Source organism: Aythya fuligula, chromosome 6, assembly GCF_009819795.1.
Source record: "Aythya fuligula isolate bAytFul2 chromosome 6, bAytFul2.pri, whole genome shotgun sequence".
NCBI classification, from domain to species: Eukaryota; Metazoa; Chordata; class Aves; order Anseriformes; family Anatidae; genus Aythya; species Aythya fuligula.
In genome coordinates this window covers 36,903,068-36,925,019 of record NC_045564.1, presented here as the reverse complement: position 1 = coordinate 36,925,019, position 21,952 = coordinate 36,903,068, and the positions used below count along the sequence as shown (strand labels likewise).

Here is a 21,952-nt window from a genome sequence, read left to right as displayed (position 1 = left end):
CCTAATTACTTCTAACACCCATCATCACCTTCCCATGCTCTGAAGGGAGCAGATCAAGCTGAGCTTTCCCACAGGAAGCACGAGCTGACAGGATCTCAATACAGATCATTATTACACCAGTTTTTATGTAGAATAAGTTCTGATGTGATTGAGAAACTGTCAAAAACCTTCAGGTATTTGAGATTCGCAGCAAGATTAAAAAAGCAATGGAACAACAAAGCAGTTCCCTGATGTATCTCAGCATTTCTGTATCTCTGCTCCTTTTTTGGAAGCTCTGTGTGTTCTCATGAAGCAGGTGTTTCTCCTATCTACTGGTCAGTTTTTAATATCATTAAAAAATAAAGCCAGAGAAGCATAACTGACAACTAGAAGAGCAAGAGGAAGTATTTCAAAGAGCAGAATCAGATTGTTAACATCAGGGTACTAAACACTAAAACATCAACTCATTACGCTGGGTTTGTTTGCAAAGCTTTAGCAATAACTGAGTGGGAAGGGCACAATTTAAAGCTGCTTTCCTGAAGCCGGGCTGGTGCTCCGCTGCTGAGCTCCGTGGAGTTTCTGAACACGCTGCACGTTGGAGGGCCAGCACCCTTCTTGCCACTACAACAACTGCTGCCACAGCTGTCTGAAATAAATCACCGCTGATCTAGCATGAGAATCCAATCAATACACAAGTAATCCAAGACAGTGGCTTTTATTTTCCTCACCTGTCCAGAAGCACTTACAAATAGTTTACATTTTCACGTTGAGTGGTTTTCATAACGAAAAAAAAGCAAAACAAGACCACCACCAACTTCTTCTAATGCTGTTTGACATTCAAGCAAGGCAAGCAGACATCTGGGAAAATCCTCAGAACTCAGTAAAACATGAGTTAATACCAAAGAAATGTATCAAAGTTCCTAAAATCTAAAACTAAAAAACCTAAACCAAAAACCTGACTGCACATGCTTCTAGGCTTGGCCCTGCTAGAGTGGCAGAAAGAAGTATTAGTGTCTCCAGAAGGGTTTTTCAAAAAGAAATACCAAACGGGGATGAAGATTGGCATGATGCTGCCACCAACAGAAAAATGCTTCTGTATCACTGTCACTTAACCTGCACGGTGGAAAAAACAGAAGATCAGGATGGAATCACCCCCTTTTGAGTGAGTACTGATAAAATTCTAGTCACCTGGAAATTATCTCCCTACGAGGGACCAAAATGAAGTTCTTTAAAAGATCAATTTAATAATATCAAGTAATTTAGAAAAAATCCAACTCAGGAAGAATGCTGTGGTCTTTTCTTTTTCTATTTATGACTGTGGCTGACCAACAGAAGTTGGTAATTCCCCTCAAACTAATACCTTTGAGAAATTCGTGATTATTGTTGGAATCATCTTCAAGTATGAAGGTACTGGAGGTGTGTTATAAAGGCTTCAAAAATCTGAACATTTAATTATTGAGATAAATTAAACTTTCTTTCAGAACCACATACATATGCTTCGTAAAACTGCAGACAACAGGACCACACTTCACTGTGTGCCTGTGATGAAAAGTATTGAAAATCACATAAAAAAATCCTTGCTATTGGATTTGTTTTAGCAAATCATGTTTGATGACACAGGAGCGAGGTGAATTTTGGTAATACACACCCTGACTGTACAGCACATACCTGACACGGTACAATAATCCTAAGCTATCTGAAGAGGTTTATGGCATGCAAATTAATGAAAAATGACTTAAGGAAAGCGTTCAATTAAGCCAGTTTTGCTTCATTTAACTTCCTAAGAAAGCCTTAAAAATCCATTTGTCACAAAACGTTGCATAAAATTTTTAGTATTCACTTTTCAATACGTTAATTCGGAGTATTAAGGTAAATTACCAGAGTTTCATTACGAAATTACTCTCAGAAAGGTTGGTCTGCATCCGAGAGCCCCGCAGAGTTCTCAGCTACAGAGCTACCCACGTTGGAACGGCAGCTCCGGTTCAGCCGGTAAACCAATTAAGCGCTGGGTAATGCTTTTAAAATAGGGGGAAATGGAGATTTGCTGCGCCAGACTCGTATTCAAATCTTTTAATTAATTTTCCCCTGATCGTTACATCAGCTGCAATCTTCTTGCTTTGAGCTTTTGGGGGACTCCTGAGTCGCAGCAACACCCCGCAGCCCCGGATGGGTAGGGAGGAAATCCTCTCCTGCCCCTCCAAAGCGGGGCTGAGCAGGTCGGCTTCTTCTTCACCTACCTGGCTCCTGATGGCATCCCCTGCACCTATCCTGCTGCCTCTGCTCACCTTCCTTCATGCAGTCGTGTCCCAGAAAAGCCTCCTATAGCTGAGCGCGCCTGCCTGCGGAAGAACTACGCTCCCTGGAAAAGTCCAGCTGACTACCAGGAAAACAGCATACAAATTATTTTAATATTTAGGATATAATGTGAAAATATCACATCTTGCTACAGGATTTTAAATAATCGTATGTCACTGCAGATGATGTAACAAATCCTGAGGAGTTTTAGCATTTTATAGTTCGAGATAGAGAAAAAAATGGTTAATAGCAAAGTCCAGAGCAGTGCACAACTCAGTGCCTCCTGCCGTGTTCTTACAGGAGTCTTATGGGTTAAAAGGGTTAAGGATTATTTCCCTCATTACCCAGCTACTTCTCCATTCATCTGGTGCACTTGAAAAGCGAATTGTAACGGAGCCATGCTCCCGGAGTAGATTTAAGCCACCACCGTGGTCTAGAAACTACAACACGCAGGCATTTCGTAGCCAGCTGCAACCAACAGCCTTACATAGAGCTCTCGGTGGCAACAACAAAGGTTGTAATGCAAAAATAAACCCCAGCTGCTTTAATATTTAATGGAACTACCCCAAATATTTTACTAACTGACCGTCAAATTATTTATCAGTTTATTTATTATGAGGATTCATTTCAAACTTCCCCATACAACAAAGATATCAAGATCCCACCTCGGTCCTGTACTTCCCTCGATAAATAAGCACGGAAAACAAACAGAAGAGAACCAGCTGGGAAGTTAAATGATCTAAATCTTGGGGAAAACAAACAAACAAACAAAAAACAACTTTTCCAGGTAGAGAACATGCAGAGGTGAAGAGCTGACCATCCTACAACAGCAGCAGAAATGTGAGAGGAGTGTGTCACTGTCCTGCCCCATCCCAGGTACCGCACAGCTCCACTCCCCTCACCTGTACAGCCTAAAGCTGCTGGGTTCAGCCTCCTGTGGGCAGTGGTTAGGGAAAAATAGAGTGTTTTGGCACAACAAAGCGGGTATCAGAGAGCACCGGGGTACCAGGACCCCAGCAGGCACCACCCAGCTCTGAACCCCGACCCACCGGGGGAAGCCCACGCTCGGAGCCCTGACCCGATGCACTCCCTGCCCACCGAACGCTGTGGTCAGCACTGGCTGGATCCGAAATAAGGCAATGACAGTTTCAAGACTTTTAGGATAAAAACATCTGGTTTTGCTATCCGCTGGACCTATCCGAGTATGTAACTTTACCGTCCTCAGCCAGAGATACCCCGTATCTTTCTACATGAACATACATCCATACAAGAACAGTTAAGATACTCTGGTGTTCCAAAAAGGCAGATGATAAATGTGATACAACCGGTTTTAATCAAGATCAAAGCTGGAGGAGAATGCAGACAGACAGTCTAGACTGCTCTACTTCTGAAAGCCTAAGCATATAAAGCAACATCTGCAGAGAGCATTAATCACATTTAGTCTCCAATCTTATCACCTCCCAAGCAAGCAGCAACAACTTTTACTTAAACATCATATGCTTACATATGACAAGCATTTTTAATTAGCTTTAAATTAGATATTTATCACTGATTACAAAGCTGTTACACTGACTTTGAAATATGCGAAGGCAATCCGAAATACCCTCGCATGGCTCCCTGGATAAGGGGTATGGGGGCGGACAGGAGAGAAGTGTTGGGAAGGGAACTTCGTGAGCAGCAGCAGAGCTGTTTTCACACTGCTGGCAGAGAAAGGGAATTCTCCAAATATTGAAGCGAGTTCTCATTTGCTCTCCTGCAGTTAGGACCGTAACTCAGCAGGCAGCAATAAAGTGTAAGATGGTTTCTATGCACAGCTTTCTGAACTAGCTTTGGGAAACGATCTGGGAATGCGGGTTATCAGCTCAGCTCGTTTTTGATTTTTCCCTATAAAAAAAGATCAGCTTGCTGCTGCAATTACAAGGGGAGCTAAAAATCAGGGAGGCGGTGCATTTACACACAAGGAATCTATGTGGTTTGATACAGATCCCTTAATATAAAAATAATCCATTCCTTGAGCACCTTCATGTTACTCTGCCTACGTTCTGGTCCATTCTCACTCATGGTTTCGTACACTCACTCACAACCATTTCATTTCTTTTCTTTAGGGCCTTGCATCAAAGTTTCTCCTTCTGCCAGCATTTTCCCATACTCCCTGCTCCAATTATCCTTCCATTAAGGCCAGTATTTGTCATCAAAAGTGCTAGGAAATTCTTATTAGTGCTACCTAGAAAACTCCCTTTAATCTTGCAGGCCAGTCTCCAGCTTAATTATGCGAGCTCGAACTTTTTGGAGCCGAACAGATTACCTGCCTTTCAACAAGAGCTTGGCAGAGCCCTGTCCACAAAAAAAAAAAAAAAGGCATCAGATTATCAATCTGCGACAACAGCTGGGAAGATCTACAACACTTTAAACCCAGAGGAACAAGGAACTGCAACCAAGCTCAACTTTTTAAACAACCACACACCCCAGGGAAATCGAATATAGCACAGCAACCAATTCAAAATTTATGAGTTTTACTCAAAATCTCAAGTCTTAAATTTCTCCGTTAAAAATAGACACAGTCTGTAATCTCCACTGCTTTCAGATCAACTGAAAATGCTGATTTTTAGTATTTATAGCTTCTAACACTTTTGATGCCAGAAACCCCTTCTTCTCCTTGTAGATACCTGCTGGTCATCACGCTGCTTCTTAAACGTTTTGCTTAAGATCAAGATTTCTTAGCCCCTCAACAACAAGGTTAGTAGACAAAAATGTTATTCTTGGAGGGTTTTCCAAATCCTTCCCCCATTTGCCTCTTTACTTCCAAAGTCAAAGCTTCAAACCGGACTTTTCCCAGCAGTAACCTCACTGGTACTCCAGGAACGTGCTCTCACACTGAAGCAGTCGACATCTCATCGAAGGGAATATCACAAGCATCGGAGCTTTACTCTTCCTGCACATGCAGCAGCAGCCCGAAGCTCTGCAGCATTGCTGGAGAGCTACAACTCATCTGCCCCTGATCTATTTGAAGAATTATCTATCTTCTCAGAACAGGGTGCTCTGAGAAACACCCTAATATGCTGTGGGTTGAGTTCAGCCCTTCCCCTGGAGGAGTTGACAGTCAGCAGGACGTCCTGCAAGGCTGCCAGGGGGCAAGAAGCAGCAAGAACAGCAGATCTGAGCGGCACGTGCAATGGGCGTGCAGAACAGAGAGCCAGGAGGGATGCTGTTACTCCTCCTGGCCTCCTCACAGCACCACACCGAGGCAATCTCATCCTGCTCAGCTGCTGCACTTGCCTATCGATGTGCTCCACCACCACAACGTCAGGAAAAAGAGAAGTATTCAAGTAAAGCAGGAAATTGTACGCAGTGCTGAGGCTCTCTGAGAGCTCAGAATTCATCTTCAAGAACACGGAACTGGCTCTGGCTGGAGAAGTTCTCACCGTGCCTAATTTTAATTAGAAAAACTCAATAATTAAAATGTGACAGACTACTTTTGGGAAAAAATGGAAAATGGAAAAATAGAAATCCATGTCTGAATCAGCCATGTATATGGCGGAAGAAAAACACCACGACACAAGCAAAGGCTTCCAGGTGGAAGCACCAGAAGTGCTACTAGAAGTTAATTCCTCTTCTAAATTTAGGTAACAATTAAGGAAATGACATCTCCTGACCTGAAATCCTGAAGGCACTTTAGGATATGATTTTGACCTTATTCTTCTCATTCAAGCACCCAGCAAAAGCCAGAACATGAATGTTAGTTACCACTAAGTTAAAACTCTTCCTTCCACTCTTTGACAGGTCAGAGCCTTAAACTTGGCCCTCAAACACCAAGTTCCATGCTGAAGTCTCGAGCAGGATTCCCTGAACATCTTTTCTGCACAAACTCCCCCTGTGCATCACAGACTGGAGGACAAAGACACCAGCAGGTACATGCCATGGGTTTACTTCTGGGAGCATCTACCAGGCAGATCATCTGCTAAGAGGTCTTCAACTGCACTCGTAAGAGGTCACCAGAAAATCAGACACTTCCAGTTGGAGAGGAAAAAGACAGTTCTAGAGTTATTCTGCATAAAGGAATATAAAAAAAAGGTTAAATTATAATTCTGCCTAGTAATGCTGTCTTCTAGGAAGCACAAAGTGAGTAGGACTTCCCAGCCTCTACCTTAAGCCATGGTAGGAGTTACATCACTGCTTGCAAATAATAATTTCTCTCAAACTTCCTTAAAAATAGCATTCCACCCACCGCTGATGGAGGCAGATAAGTATTTCTTTATGGAGTACACCGTGAGCTAATACTAAGTAACTGTAGGGGTTTCTGGTTCCAAGGCATTTGGGAAAATAAGCCACGGCTTCAACCAAGCTGGCAGCAGAGCTTCTCCTTGACCTGAGGAGCTACACCAGCACAGGATGAAGATCCTGTCACTACACAGAGACTGGAACTAGTTGATTTCACTCAGACAACGTCGGCAATAAAGAACCAGCAGAAGCAGAGGGTTCAACACGTGAGAGCACCTAAAAAAGAACCCAGGATGCAGTTATCTTGGATTACCCACATTGTTTGCGGTGTCTTCACCACCACTGTGAGTGAGTTCACCTTGAATAAGCAAGCTCAGAGCAAGCACACACTGCGCTGGATATCCTGATGGTGCTTCAAACACGTGGAAACTGAAGAGCGTTCAGCCATCACCCTGCTAAGATCCACACAGCACACCCATGGGACAGGCGAGCTGCCCAGCTCTGGCCCTCCTTCCACCCTCGGTCCCCTCCATGCCCCAAAGTCCCCTTCTGAACACCACCTGGGACACCACAGCCAAAGCACGAGCTACAGTTTAACTCCTGCCAACACCCAAAGGGAGGCAGGGTGAACTTTGCACAAGGCCCTGCCTGCTGACACAACCGCTGCAGCCACGGGGCCCGGCCCAAGGCCAGCAGGATGAGGAGGAAGAGGAGGATGAGGAGGATGACTGTCCCCCTTCAGCAGGAGGGGAATATTCCCCATTTATACAGCATCTGTGGGGAGGTGGAACTGAACCCCAAGGTGAAGAGGAGAATGTTTCAAAAGCATCAGGCAGCTTTACCTGGAGGATTACCCAAGTCCTCAGGGATCTGCAGTTCCTTCATTTGGAGGCTGCCTCCAAGATCACATTTCAGTACCTCAGAACAAAGCACCCTCCATCAATTTGTCCATCCCTGAATCATTTTTGACTTCTGTATGTTCTAAAGCAAGTTCTGAAGTTTAATTACCCACAGTTAATAAATACTTTTTTTTTTTTTTGCACGAAGGATCTTCACTGATCACTTCTCTGGAAGCGAGGCGAAGCAGCTGGCCAGCAGGCTGAGCAGGAACAAGAGCCAGGCTATCACGGTGCCTGGCCCCCAAAGCACCCCTAAATGCAGTTAGGAGTTATCGGATTTCTGCTTGTTTACATTTAATTTGGATTGGTTTGTGTGTGTGTGTGTGTACACACAGGCTTAACTTGCTGTTCCTAGATGGTGTGTTTGTTTTAGAAAACAAAGAGCACGCGTTTCCTTCACAGGGAAACAGAGGCTCTGAGGGGCAGGAGGATGCATTTCGAGTGCAGTGCTTCCTCGGAGGTAGGCAGCAATCCCTGCCACGCTGATCCTTACCTTCCTAGGAGAGCTACACTTCCCAAGCTGTGTTAGGAGTACCTTAAAGAAAAAGGGAAGCCATAAACAGTAGTTTAAGAGCTTCCAGCGCCAGATGTTCTTTGATGGAGCAGTTCTTCTGTTCAGGCAGGAACAGGTGTTTCTCTTGTCTCCAGTAAGGAATTCACCCAGCAATAAATTCTCCTGGCAGTCCAGAAGAACATCAAAGCCTCACAACTGCCAGAAAGGTTACGGGAGAGCTCTCCTGCCTGGCCCGCTCAAGCTGTTTCTTCTGCAGCAGCGGGCGAGTACTTAGTGAGACAGCTTCTTAGGCACTTGGGTATGAGTGACAGGAGAGCAGCCTCTCTGAATGAGAACAGAAGTGGTTAGGATTTTATTTTTGGTTTTACAGGATAATGATTACCTGCAGCTAGCCAGCACAGTCAACAGATAAGTGGTAAATCAGTAGCTGAACGCTAACAGGGACTCCTCTTCTGCCTAGCACTCTTCACCAAGGAGAGACCGACACCTCCCTCCCTCTCAAATGTGTTGACTGGAGAGGTAACAGGAAGGCAGGTGTGACATTCAGACCACCTTTGTTTCTCTGCATAAACGATCAAATAATGCCAGAGGAGATACCGAGATGGAGCCTTTCTGCTGGAGGTCAGGAAACGATCCCAGTCTGGTCTGCTGCTGGTCAGACCAACACCGTGGGGGCCTGGGGCTGAGAAGTGCCACAGCAGCGTAACCATTACTGCTTTGAAGGTCCCCAAATTCCCTCTCTAATGCAATTACACGCCATGAACTTCGGGATCCGAGTTCCCTGTACCTCAGATGGAGGAACGTGGGACTCACCTGCAGAGAGCTGCCCTGAGCAAACCAATATGCAACCCAGCGCACGAACACAAGCTCCTGCCAACAACAGCTCCTCGGCTTGATAGCTCCATCCACTCCCTCATTTCCAAGCTTAAGGCCATCCCCTTAGATTATCAAGGGGTTTTTTCCTTTGAGGGAAAGCACATGCTAGAGAAGAGTCCACCCTCCAGGGGAAGACGCGTGAAAGCTCTGGCAGTTGTGCCTGAAAGCTTACTGTTTGAGAGCTCAGAAAAAGGGGGCCCAGGCATTCATCACCTCACCAGCCTCAGAGCAGTCAGGTTCCACATTAGGCTAATTATTTGACCATGGAAATTTACAGTCACACATCCCCATTTGTCTCAACCTCTGTCAGTAGGTGCATCTCTCTGGCAGCCTGCCATCAATCTGCCTCTTTTCCTGCATAAAAGTGACTGTTTCCATGTCCCAGGCTGGCTGAAGACCATTAAGTAAAGAGGTAAAGCATTCCCTGCCCATTGAATGTTCTGAGACTGCTTGGAAAAGGATCTCGCCAGTGCCTTGTCTGTCTGTCCTTCCAGTGCCACTATCTCGTCCTTCCTCCAGGACTTACCAGCATCATCTGTAGCTCCCCCAATTCCAGAAAGCCCCAGCAACAAACACTTTCTGAAGGACATCAGCTTCATCCTTCCCTAAAAGGGAGGCTGGTTTTGGGTTCCCTGGGAAAGACCACAGATGGGGAAACAACCACAAAGATGTCAGGATGTGCACCCTGCTGCCTAAAGATTTCCCTGCTTTATGGCTTTGGCCAGCTCAGTTACTGCTGCTCTGCATGCCTGATCACCTGCCTCCAGGACACTCCGGATCGAAGAGTAGCAGCACCTTGCTTCTGCCGAGTGGCCCCACGCTTATGGAAGCTGGGAGATGCTCACACGTTGGGTGGTTACGGCCAGGATCTCCTTGTCCTTATTCTGAGAGGACTCGCTGAGTGTTAGGGCTGCTGAGCTGGCATGAAAAAAAATCAATCACCAGATGAGCTGTTCTTCTCTAAGTGTGATTACTGGGCTTAGTGTTTTGAACTGCGTGCATTCAGGCATCATAGCAAACGAGATGCGTTACTCTAAGGACCTCTACTGTATTTTCCCCCAACTTTTGGAGATCTTTGAGTGTTTTCTGCTCTTTGCTTGGACCTGATCTTTACCAGACTCTTTGCATAAAGTTTGTACCTGCCTGCTCAGGATGTTTCTAGGACAACTTGTTGCTAAAATGCAAAGACAACAAAGCAGACACTGCTAGGCTTTCAGAAGAGTTTGCCTAAACTTGGGATGTAACTGGATTTTACAGCTTACTGCGTGACCCCGTGCTTCTTCCTTAGCTCCCACCTCACTGTTAGGTGTGAACAAGGGAGCTGGAAATGGATTTTATCACTGGTTCCTTTAGCTCCGGTTCCCCAGATGCAGGCTCCAGCTCCAACAGTGTGCGATGCTCTGGAAGCGTGGGAGCGTTGCCCTCTGCTACATGTCTTTTTAAAGACATGTTATTAAAAAGAATTATTTTTGTCATTTTTCCTTTCTTGCCCAGTCTGTACAGAGACCAGCCCTACTGAACCCTGGCATCACGTCCCTGGACAGTTCATTTCCTAGGTCAATTCATGCCGGGTCGCTGCCAGCCCTCACCCTACCCTCCTCCTTCCACACCCCTCTTTTACCCCAGCTCTGGCCCTCATTTCATACTGCTTGCAGAAAGCCACTTACAACTCTTCCAGGCCACTTCTGATGGTTCAATGAATTTCATCAGCCCAGCACAACGCCAGAGATCAACGAGGGGTGAACCAACAGCGAAGTGCTCCGCCACCAAGCAGGTACATGGCTGAGGAACTGTTGCTCTCACAGTCCTCCGACCCGTTTTCAGTCCCTGTCCTACATAAACCAAAGCTGACAGTACCACAGGACTCCAACACCGAGAGGACTTACAGTGTAATGTTTTTCATTATATAAAACTTAAAGTCTTGATGCTACGTCAAACAGAGAAGAGCTAAAGCTAGGAATGCAATTTGAAAGTGCCACACAATAGAAACTTAGTAATGACACTTCAGAGATTTAACTTATCGTATATAACTCTGTACCACACTGAGCAACATGGTCTTCTCAGAGGGAAGAAAAATACCAAAACTGATTTTGATTAAAAAAGGACAAATGAGCCTGAGCGGCTACATGAAGAGATACTGGCTGTCAGCACTGACAATTGGAGCAACTGGGATAAGCCTTTTGGACAAGCAGAGCCTAATTAGCCGCTTTATAAAGCTGACTGAACTACTGGAGGAGCAATTAAAAAGCATCTACTCTGTTGGCTTACTTTTGCAACTCATTCCATTACCGAGCCTCTGCTTCCAAATGACTTTTTCTGCTTGGCTATCCTGCCTAATGACGGCCTGAACAAGCAAAGTCTGACACGTGAGGCTCAACTTATCTGCACCAAGGGTTCTGCAGGTTATTAGCCATGTTCCAAGAGTTCTCCAAGTCTACAACCAACTGCTGGTCAACGTGTCTGGCCATGCTCCTCTAAACACACTTCGTCAGCTTGTAAATATCCTGAAAGTGAGTTTGGATTTGAAGGGCAAGATGATTAGGCTGAAGTGAAAAATACACATTGATTTTCTGCACAGATACCTTGGTTTCATTGCAAATGAAAGACCATCCAAAACTAAAATATTTACAATAATGGAGAGGGCAAAGCTTCTGGCATTACTAGATTTCAGAATAATTGGCAAAGCAGGTTCTAGAAGATCTCCATCAATCACTCACCCAACTAAAAAAAGCTCATCACAATCTATTAGGCAATCTCCTTCCAAAACTGTAGGATTGCATGTTCCACCGAATTCTAACATTTACTCATCACCGATTACATAAAACCCAAGGATTATTCCATTCCTGTTCTCGCAGATCCTTCGAGTAACATCAATACCACCATTTAGCACTTCGGGTACATATTCTCAGTGCTCGAGATGAAAAAAGAACACACAAACCGAATCTGTTCTTCTAGCTGAATCCTCCTGACAGGCTGCTGAAGATGGTTCTCCTCAGGATATGCCACAGATGATTCTCCTTCTGATCATAACTGCTCCCAACTCGAGGAGCAGGATTACTGATTTAAATCAGTTTTTTTTTCACAAATTATGTATTGTACAGCTTCTGTGTAGATAAGACTTAAAAGCACAGGATGGGAATGGTAGGTATGAACAAAAGTTTCTGCCCTCACGGTCTGGTGGGACACAAGAGGACAAGAGCTAACTAAATCCTCTCCCTTAGTCAAAAACTCCTGAACACTCGTCACCAGGTATCCGTACAGCATTCAGGTTTATGTTTTCTAAATCACTGCAACTATCTTATTTAAAAGGTCATGAAATCAGGTTTAAAAATCAGAAGTGGGCAGGAACAATTATCCATCTCACAAAGTGGACAAAAAGGGGGGTTTAAGTTCAACCTGTCAGAAGCACGACTCCTGCTTGGACTGGCCAAAAGCCAACTGAAACGAGTTCTGCTTTACTGCCATCCACCAGAGCGTTTCCAAGCCACGGGGCCAGGCCATTTGCACGCTAAAGGATCGCAGTTTCAATGAAGTTTGACAGGCTTTGTGTTAAACAACGTCCAGCAATACCTAGGGATGACTCCCAAAAAAGCCTTTCTCACTTTAAAGAGCAGATTAAAACCAAAATATTTAAGCAGCGGTCTTCTCTAGGCTACTTGTAAAGTAGCCTGATGAAGAAGTGAAAAATAGCCGATCTAATTTTGTATAAAAAGTACTCAGATTCAAACAACTGCACGCAATTTAAAACTGTAACAACTTTCACAGCCTCATTTTTTTTTTTTCAACCCTGAAACATGGAAATATTTGAAGAAAAAACTTCCATCGTGTAATTGCTCTGAGCTGGAGAGAACTATCTGTACCATCTCCTGACAAACACTACCAAAACTGTCTAAAATTAACAGTTACTGCAAAGTTTAATTTTGTCTCATCCACTTCACAGCATAACTGAGCAACAAAACTCAGCCCCGGCCCTGTTTATGTGCAACTTTCCCGTTCCTCGAAGGAAAGCTTGGTGTGTTCGCAGGCCTGATAAAGCGACCGGTTATATTTAAACACGGCTTTTAAAGGCGGATTCGAATTCATCTTAAATGCTAATATTGAAATCTGAGCATTCAAAATACAGCAGACCAGCTAAAGGCCACTGCTATCGCTTAGGTGGTATTTAGAGACTAGAGATTGGTGTTATCTAGATGAGATAAAGACTTGGGACCTGAAAAAGCAAAAAATAAGGTCATGCTCTCGCAGCTTCACCTACCAAAAGCCACCTCCTCGCCATCAGGCTGGAAGCTACCACACAGAAGGAAACTGCTGCAGTGAACTTAAAATCAGCTACGCCAGCTAGTAAATGAAGGTCAAGGTCCAGCTACAGCATGTGGTTGGAGTGAAAGAGACGCACCCGGAGCAGGAGGTGAAACACCAAAATCCCAGAGGCAGCCCCCAGGGCCCACGCAGCACCCATGGGTGCTCGGCAGCAGCGACGTCCCCTCGGCAGCCCGCAGGGGTGGCCCAGAACAAGCCCTGTGAAATGCAACAGGGACAAAGGCAAAGAGCAGGGCCCGGGCACACAGCACCCCCAGAAAGGAAGCTGCAGGTTCGGTGGACGAGGCGCTGCTTTGAGCGGGATGCTGGATACAGAAATCATACCATAAATGCTTTGGCCACCTTTTTTCCCCCCTTTTCTATTTCTAAAATGGACAGAGGCACCCATCGAACTTACAACTCCACCTGGCACAAGGAACCACGCAGCTGCAGGTTAAAAGAAACTCCTTCCTGGTGAAAGGGCAACACTACACCGAGTGCACACCACTTTGCAATGGAAAACAGAGCATTAGAGCCAGAGAAAAGCAACCAGATTCTGAGCAAAGATTCTGACTCATTTAAATAAAATTAGACATTTTCTGAAAACAAAACCTTTCACTGAAACTGGGTGTCTTAAGTCACTTCTCAGGTATCAGCCTCTGAGTGCATCCGAGTTAAACATTAACCCAGCAGAACGCAACTCACCTGCTGTCAGCATGCTGGGGACAGTGGAATTTTCCCAGCTGGGGGAGCCTCACTTGGGCACACAGCAGCACGAGATTACAGAGCGATACCTGGCTCCTCTAAGTGCAAAATGCAATGCTTGTTTTCAGCCGAACTGCTGACCAGCTCAAAGCTAGGGAAATGAAATAATTTAAGAAATATTCTGTTTAATTTCACCCAAGACCTAGCATCCCTAAAGCAAGGAGTCTTCCCAACCATCCTGCCCTTCAGTCAGCTGAATTCACTAACTAGAGACAACGTTTCCCTGGTGTAATGAAACACTAATAAAAGCATCCTGGTGTATTTTGGAGCTTCTCACACGCTCATCACCATTAAGAGTGTACAGGGGTTCCTTTTACAATTACAGCATTTCCAATCGAATTACCACCTAAGTCCAGCTTTGTACAAATCCTTAAAAAATCAAAATGATACCTTAACAAAATCACCAGTGATAGGACAAGGGGAAATGGCCTGAAGTCACACCAGGGGAGGTTCAGGTTGGATATTAGGAGAAAATTTCTTTACTGAATGGGTTGTGCAGTGATGAAATGGGTTGCCCAGGGAAGGGGTTGAGGCACCAGCCCTGGAGGTCTTCAAGAAACGTGTAGGTGTAGAATTTATTAGCGTGGTTTAGTGGTGGGCTTGGTCAAAGGTTAAAGATTGGACTAGGTGATCCCAGAGGTCTTTTCCACCCTGGATGATTCTACGATTCTGCAGAAATAAGGAAGGTGATGCAGCTACTTCCATTACTTCAAGGACACGTGGCCTTCTTTCCAACTAAAGGTACTCAGCATGGCATGCAGGCCAAGTCAGTGAAGTTTAACAGTTCCTAGCAAACCACCCCTGTGAATAACTCAAGAATAACACTGAAATTAGTGCTGCACTGTGAAGTCCCCAAGTCTTTAGGTTACACAGCCGTCACTCACACCTTGGCTGGCATCAATACCCCCTGAAGTACATCCCTTGCTCATTTTCTCCCTAACAGAGCTTCTACCTGAGAGCACCAGCAGCCCACTGCACTGCAAGGGCCATCACAGAGAGAGCTGCAGAGTTAAAGGCTGCCACCCTGCTCATCCTTCCTTCACCATGAGGCTAGAAATGGGATTTGGCAGAACTGTGGAACAGAATTTAAGAAAAAGAGCAAAAACAGAATGTGCATTCCCCCACCAAACTCTAACATAACCCAGCTTTTTTGACAGCCCCCAAGGAGAGGTGGGCACGAAGACGTTCCTCACACCTCCAGCACCCAGCCCCAGCAGATCCCACCCTAATAACAATACCGGGGCTACTTCAAACTGCTCCTGGCCACAGCAACAGGCAGCCTTCCCACAGCTGCTTCTTGCATTTCCACGTGTTTTTCAAATACCTCTAACCACATAACCAATTAACTCCAGTTAGCGAGTGAATTGCCTTTTTTTCCTAGCCAGACTCCTTGCTTCCAGTTCCTACTGGCAAATTCGGAAGAAATCCATGAATGCTGACCTTCCTCATGCAGAGCTACTTTATCGGGGAAGCATTAAGGAACGGTGCCTTGGCAGTAATCACTGCAGCAGATAAACCCTTCTCCTCTGCTCCTTCCACGAACGATTCAAGTATTTGGTGCATCTAACATACGTTTGGGAGTCCTAGCCACAAAGACATGACTGTAAACAGTATGGCAGTAAATATTCATCCTCTGTGGGATTACGCCTAAATATGCTCTGCTGCTTGGCGCTGTAGCTGCAAACTGTTTCTAAGAAAAAACACCACCACCACCCAGACACTGTAGGGGAGAGAAGAGAAGAGATGCCACATAAAGTCACTGGCATCCAGTAACACTTCAATTTCCATATGGAAATAACAGGAAATAAGATGTGCTGAATTTTAAGCACCAAGGCAACAAAAACACATTAAGATTTCATCACACAAGAACTTGGCTGTAAAATTTGCAATTTTCCTGATCTTTTTTAAAGAGTTCTCATTTTCAGGAACATCAGATAGCTAACAGACCATGGATTCCACCAACCAGCTAAAGCAGGCATTTGCATTAATCTGCTTTCTGTTAATTAAGTGGTAGAAATGCATCCCCCTTCACCGAGGAATCTCTCCTGCAACCGAGTTCCTTGTCAACCTCTATCTTTTTACAGCCCGCCTTGTAACAATTACTCTCTAGATAATTCCCAAGGATAAATACCACAGACTTGCTAAGTCTCTGAATCACAGGTCTCCAAACGACTTGCTTTTACATATTGTATCCATCTCATTTGTCTGTGCTGTAACAAAAACGTTACTACCATCTCTTAGGGTATCTAGGGACTATACAAACTTGGCATGACAACTTGAAAGAGAACTGAATTCCAATTGCAAGGAGAAATAAGCTATGGGAATTGGAAGCCAGGCACCATCAAAACCAGCAGCGTAAGAGGTAAAGGCTGGAAGAGAAGGTAAAATCATTGAGAATAAAAAATAGTGGAGTTGCTGTTACTTTCTCCCCTATCTTAAACTAAAGCTCAGGATATGATAAATGAACTGCTATAGTTAAACAGGAAAAAAAAAAAAAAAAAAAAAAAAAAGAGTTATTTTTCTATCCTTACAATCTGAACTTGTCAATCTAAGGGCTTTTGCCCCTAAATTGCAGCAAGATAAGGAAAAAAGTCATTCAAATACTATCCATTAAAATCAGCTGAGAACTATTACAGTAATTGCTTTCTTGCACCCCTATTTAAGATGAAACAGCCTTTCCCTCACACATAAACCTCTCCCCCTCCCCTCACATTTACACAGCACCTAGCTTTAAATAAGCATTAGCTTATTTATTTACGTTTCTATGAACACAAGATTTGTATCTGAAGGATAAACGTGTCAATAAAACCAAGACAGCAGCATCTCTCTTGAGCCATTTGCCAGGCGGAGTTCTACCAGCACCATGTTTATATGCTCCAAGACAGCACTAACACCATCACACGGATTTCTCATAACCTAGAAGTGTTTGGAAGGGTTTGTAAATTGTTAAGCACTGGCAGATTATACAGCATTGTTTATAGATCATAATTCTGTTACTCAAGGTCTAATATCAAGCTGGAGCCCCGACACCTTTTGAACAGTGTTACGTTCACATCCATGTACGTGGATCCACGCCTGGAAAGAAGCCTGCTCTGAACAAGTCCTGCTCTGAACAGGAGCATCAAACTGTTGTTGTTGGGAACACCCCGCACTTGATACAAAAATAAAGCACGCTCTGATTAAAAAAAAAAAAAAAAAAAAAAAAAGGCATCTTGAGCAGGACTTTGTTTTACGAGTTGTACTAAGTCTGAAGTGTTTTATTGCTCTGCCTTGCAATCAGGTTAGAGTCCAACCACGCTCACGCACGGCTTGCAGAGAACCTACCAGCAGGGACAACGCCACAAACACCACTGCTAACCTTTGGGCAGGATTTTCAAGTGCTGCAAAGTTCACAATGAAATGACTGTCAAAAGAAAACATTACAGTAGTAAAATTCAGCAAAGGAAGGCTCAGCTCCTACCCCTCAATTCCTCCCGAGTACCTGAGCACTCAGCTTCCGAGCCTGTCGCAATATCTCCGGCTCCAGTAGTGCTATCTAGATGTTTGAGGGAAGGAGTAATTTCCCCTAGTAACAGCTGGTGTGAGGCAGGAAGAATAAAAGGAAAATCAAAGAATAAAATGTTCCCCATGCAGTGAAAATACTACTTAAGCTACAAAGGTAGCTCTGATTTGTCATTTCCTCTAGAAAAATTGCTCAAGGCCCTCTCAGAGGCTCAAGGCTGACCTGGTGTTGGGGGGACAGGAGCAGGATGTTTCTGAAGCGCTTCCTTCAGCACGAACCAAGCTTACAAGAGTTGTAACAAACTGCAGTCTGGTTCTCTGGAGGAGACTTCAAGTGGGTGAACTGCTTCGCTGACAGCCCCCCAGACAGAGGAAACGAGGTTTGGGAGATACAAAGAGCAACAAAGAACCGTGAGGAATTCACAAGCGGAGCGCCCACAACAGCAGACCTGGGTTAAGGACAACCCCCTGCTTCCACCTCACCCAGCACGTTCAATACACAGGCTGTACGGTCCGAAACAGCAGAGAAAGCTGCTGAGGCACACATACAACCCTCTATTTCCAAAGTTCATAATGAACAGCTCAGTGATCACGAAGGATAGGACACGGCAGCATGCTTCCTCGGGGTGGGGAGAGCCCAGGCAGCATGTGAAGGGCAGCTTTCCTCGACAAACACACCATTTTATTTACTGGTTTTCTTTCCAGCTCACCTACTGCCTTGCCTCAGCAGAGGCACAGGAAGCACATTCAGCTGTTCGAGAATATTTGATTACTTTAGAGTCGCTTTTCTACAGTCAGAAATATATAGAGATATGAAAAGTATATGAGGGGATGCACAGGGAACCGGTGCACAGGGGCACTTTGTTTACTCACTGCACGTTCATCTGGCTCCCTTCAGTTAGCACAAAGAGGTGCAACCCTACGGCCACGCTTACAGCATGTGTAGGTACCTGGATGAAGCCTAGGAAGGTAATGCAGGTGCTCTTTAGCAGTATTTCCACTTTCTGACTGTGCTATTTAAAACTTTCTCAGCAATGATTATCAGATGTAATTCCCTGGGCATTCCTATACATCTGAAATCCATTCACAGTGTTTCATGTAAGAGTTCATAGCTAATAAAATAAAATGCCTTCAAACTGAAGCCCACTTCCACGCCCACCACCTAGAACCAGCCCGTTCTCACCCAGTTAAAGAGCACAGGTATTCAGGGGCTGGGGAAACAACCGCAGAAGATAGCTGCAGCAAACAGGTCAGGGCAGAAGCCTGGCCCCGAGCACCCAATACGCACATGGCAAAGCAGCTGGAGGAAGAACCAGACCCCTGCACACCTGAACTCCTGCAGTTCTTCCACCCCAGCCAACACTCTCACATAAGCAATTTGAGATTTTTGTCCCCAGGAAACTTATTTTTCCGATCATGATGTTAGATTTTGAACCCAAGCGAGTCCCAGTGGGCAGAAGAAGCACTACTCCAAGTGCCCGTACTTCACGTTCAAAGCTTACATAATCCCACGATTGTGATCGGAACAACAACAGCTCCCTGGGATTTATTCATGTTTACACCTACACCAGGACTGCAGAAACCAACATTCTGAGTAGAGTAGAAAGCAGTTTAATGATTATTAAATACTGGAATACTTCATGTGTAACACTGGAGCAACCACCAAAACAATGTCACTAATAAGAGGATCGCAGCTTGAGTTGCAGCCAGTTCCTTGGTCATTTAGCAACGATTTCTATCTTCACAGGCAAGAGAAACAATCACTTTGTCTTACCAAGACCAACACGAGCAAGAAATCCTAAAGAAAAGCCAGGCTTTGTTGCTTAACAGCTCTTTTTAATACAGCAATGTCAACAAGACTGCTATTCTATGCTCTAGGCAAAAGGATCTTAATAGAAGGATGTGGAAGGGAGAGAGACGTGAAGAACAGATGGCACCAAGCCTTTCAGAAACTGTCACTGAGGCAAAGAAAAGTTTCCCTGCAGAGGATATTCCTGATTTAAGAGGAATGTTATTTGAGTTACTTAAGAAGAAGGTAAAGGGAAACGTGAAAGATGTCTTCTAGGGCTGGACAAAACTGTCAGGAATCATGTTTTGTTCCACAAAAGCAATGAATGGTGTGCCCTGACCAAAAAAAAGAGCTGTGTCCTTAACCTGTTCTGCAATTTCTCTGGTTAAAACAGAAAGGATTTGGGGGGGTTATTTCTGGCAGCGATCGCCATTTCGCAGCACATTTAAGCCCACACGGAATTGATCAATAACACTACAGACAGAAGACTAGACTATCCATTTACTAACCACAGGAAAATGTACTGTTCAGCAGAATCCTGTACATTACAACGCTGAAATTTTAAAAGCCATCGTTACACAGATCTCATTGCTCCCCGAGACCAGTTACATCCAAAACCTGAGTACCTGTCTGGCAGCTTTCAGGCTGATCAACAAGTACACCTTCCAACCAAGAAAGCCAAAAAAAGTGTACACACACAGAGTTCGAAATGTAAGCAGAAAGTAGCAGGTTTGCCATCTAAACAAATATTGAGGCTGATACACTGCTCACAGGAGGTTTTTTGTGAAACTGATGAGCTCTGAGTAGAAATACACCAGCGGTCCCTCCAACCACTGGTTGCTACCAGGATTTTCCTCCTAAAGAAGCGTGCGGGGAGCTCTCACCCCACGCTTGGTGGCTACCAGGCAGCATCTGAAACCCAACTTTCACACCCGAAAGTAGTGAAATATTGAACAGCGAGATGAAAGTGTTACAAATCACTGCTTTGAAACTGAAAGCGTGCCTTTTCAGCCTCTTTCTCTGCACGCACCTATACGTGCGCACACCCCCTGCTAGCATTAGCTCATCCTTGCTGGTATCACAACAGTGGCTATCCTAAATTAACGAAGCATTAATGAAGGTGGCCATCCACCTTTGAACGCTCCAGAACACGAGCTCTAAATGAAGGTATTTCAGCTTGGTTATTCTCATTTTGGAGAAAAGAAGATGAAACTAGTAATTGCATCGCCAGGTTACCAGATGTGACACTAGGTGGTTATGTCTCCACGTTTGCTGCTGACGATTCCTCTGCAATCCAAGCGCTGCACACATCTGAAGTGTGCTCGTTAGACATTTTTAAGAACCACCACGAGAACAGCTGCTGCCTTCACGGTCACCGCCATCCCCAAACATTTGCCTTTCGGAAGAAGTGATTTCTCCCGACGCATCCTAACCAAGAAAATCATCTCCAGCTCTCCAGTGCTGACCCCAAAGCCTTAAATTTAAAGTGACAAAAACAACTTTCACTTACCTGAAGAACAAGAGATAAGAAAAACAGCAAACGCCAACTTAGTAGCAGCTCCCATTTTCCAATGCTGTTAAAACATTTAAGTGACTTTAAGTATCCAGTTTCCTGGGTCCAGCAAGCTGGAAAATCCCCCTTCTCGCCGAACAGTTGTAAAGCAATCTACAGCAACATCTCTAAAGAGGGTAATGTTCACGAAACAGTAAAATCAGGTTTATGCAGAGACTGCCGATCTCCCTCCGGCTCTTTCTAGCGAGAATCCGGGTTCAGGGCTGGATATATTTGGAACCGTGTTTCAAAACACACGTGTCATTTGGCTTCTGTACAAACAGTGGCAAAATTTAATTCATAAAAGTATGTTACGAATCCACTAAGAAAAAGAAGTCAGCGATTAAGCCACCGGACACGACGAAGTCTCTGAAGAGGCTCCAACTCTGTTCCGCATCAAGCTCCGTGAAGCATCCCCGGTGGGTGCCGAGCGCCGGGAGTCGTACCGAGACCAGCAGCCGGGTCGGGGCTTTCGTCCTGGCTCCCCGTTACGCAACGTGTAGTGTTTGGGAGAAGAAGAGCAGCTCCATTTCGCCTTCCAACGTCCAAAGCCTCCGAGGAAGAGCCGGGTCGGGAGTCCTGCGGGAGGAGGCCGGCGGCCGCACGTGGGCCAGGCTGGGCTTGGGTGGCAGTGGTGCTGAGGGTGCTGGGGGTGCCAAGGAGCAGCAGCACCAGGGCTTGGGGTGGCACCAGCTGAGGGGCAGCAGCAGGGCTGGGGCTGGCTCCAGCCCTGACACCGGCTCCCCACAGCTCAGCCCGAGCTCATCGCCCCCCCTCCGGGCCGGCCTTCAGCCCGGGGCTGAGGAATTGGGGATTTTTTTTCCTAAGACACCTCCATCCCCTCCTCCCCCTCTGGAGGGGGGGGGGTCTGTATTTGGTATTTAAACGAGGAGAAAGGGAAAAAAAAAAAAAAAAAAAAAAACAGAATTAAATTAAAAACACGCCGCGAAAAGCAGGCAGCGCCCGGCCGCCGGGGAGGAGGGCGGCGAGTCCCGGGGAAGCTCCTGGGGGAGGAAAGGGGCTGAGGGGGGGGCACAGGGGGCTGGGGCAGCCCTGTCCCGCTGTCCTGGCCCCCTCTGTCCGTCTGTCCGTGCCCTGTCCCCCTGTCCCTGCCGCCCGCCGACCCCTCACGGCCGCCTCTCCTCCTCCTCCTCCTCCTCCTCCCCTCGCCCTACCACAACGGCGGCTGTGTCCGGTCAGGATTTTGTGAGGAAAAAAAAAAAAATTAAAAAAAATAATTAAAAATTATTAAAAAAAAAAGGGGG

General features: G+C 45.4%; 1 protein-coding gene across 2 annotated transcripts in view; it reads right to left on the bottom strand.

The window, feature by feature from the left end:
• ACVR2A (activin A receptor type 2A) overlaps window positions 1–21,578 on the bottom strand; it is a 55,100-nt gene extending 33,522 nt beyond the window's left edge. For both annotated transcript variants that reach the window (XM_032190327.1, XM_032190328.1), the window contains exon 1: window positions 20,646–21,578. In XM_032190327.1, the coding sequence (XP_032046218.1) occupies window positions 20,646–20,700 (55 nt within the window). In that variant the 5' untranslated portion in view covers window positions 20,701–21,578. The remainder of the gene's footprint in view (window positions 1–20,645) is intronic.
• Window positions 21,579–21,952: the final 374 nt, after the last annotated feature.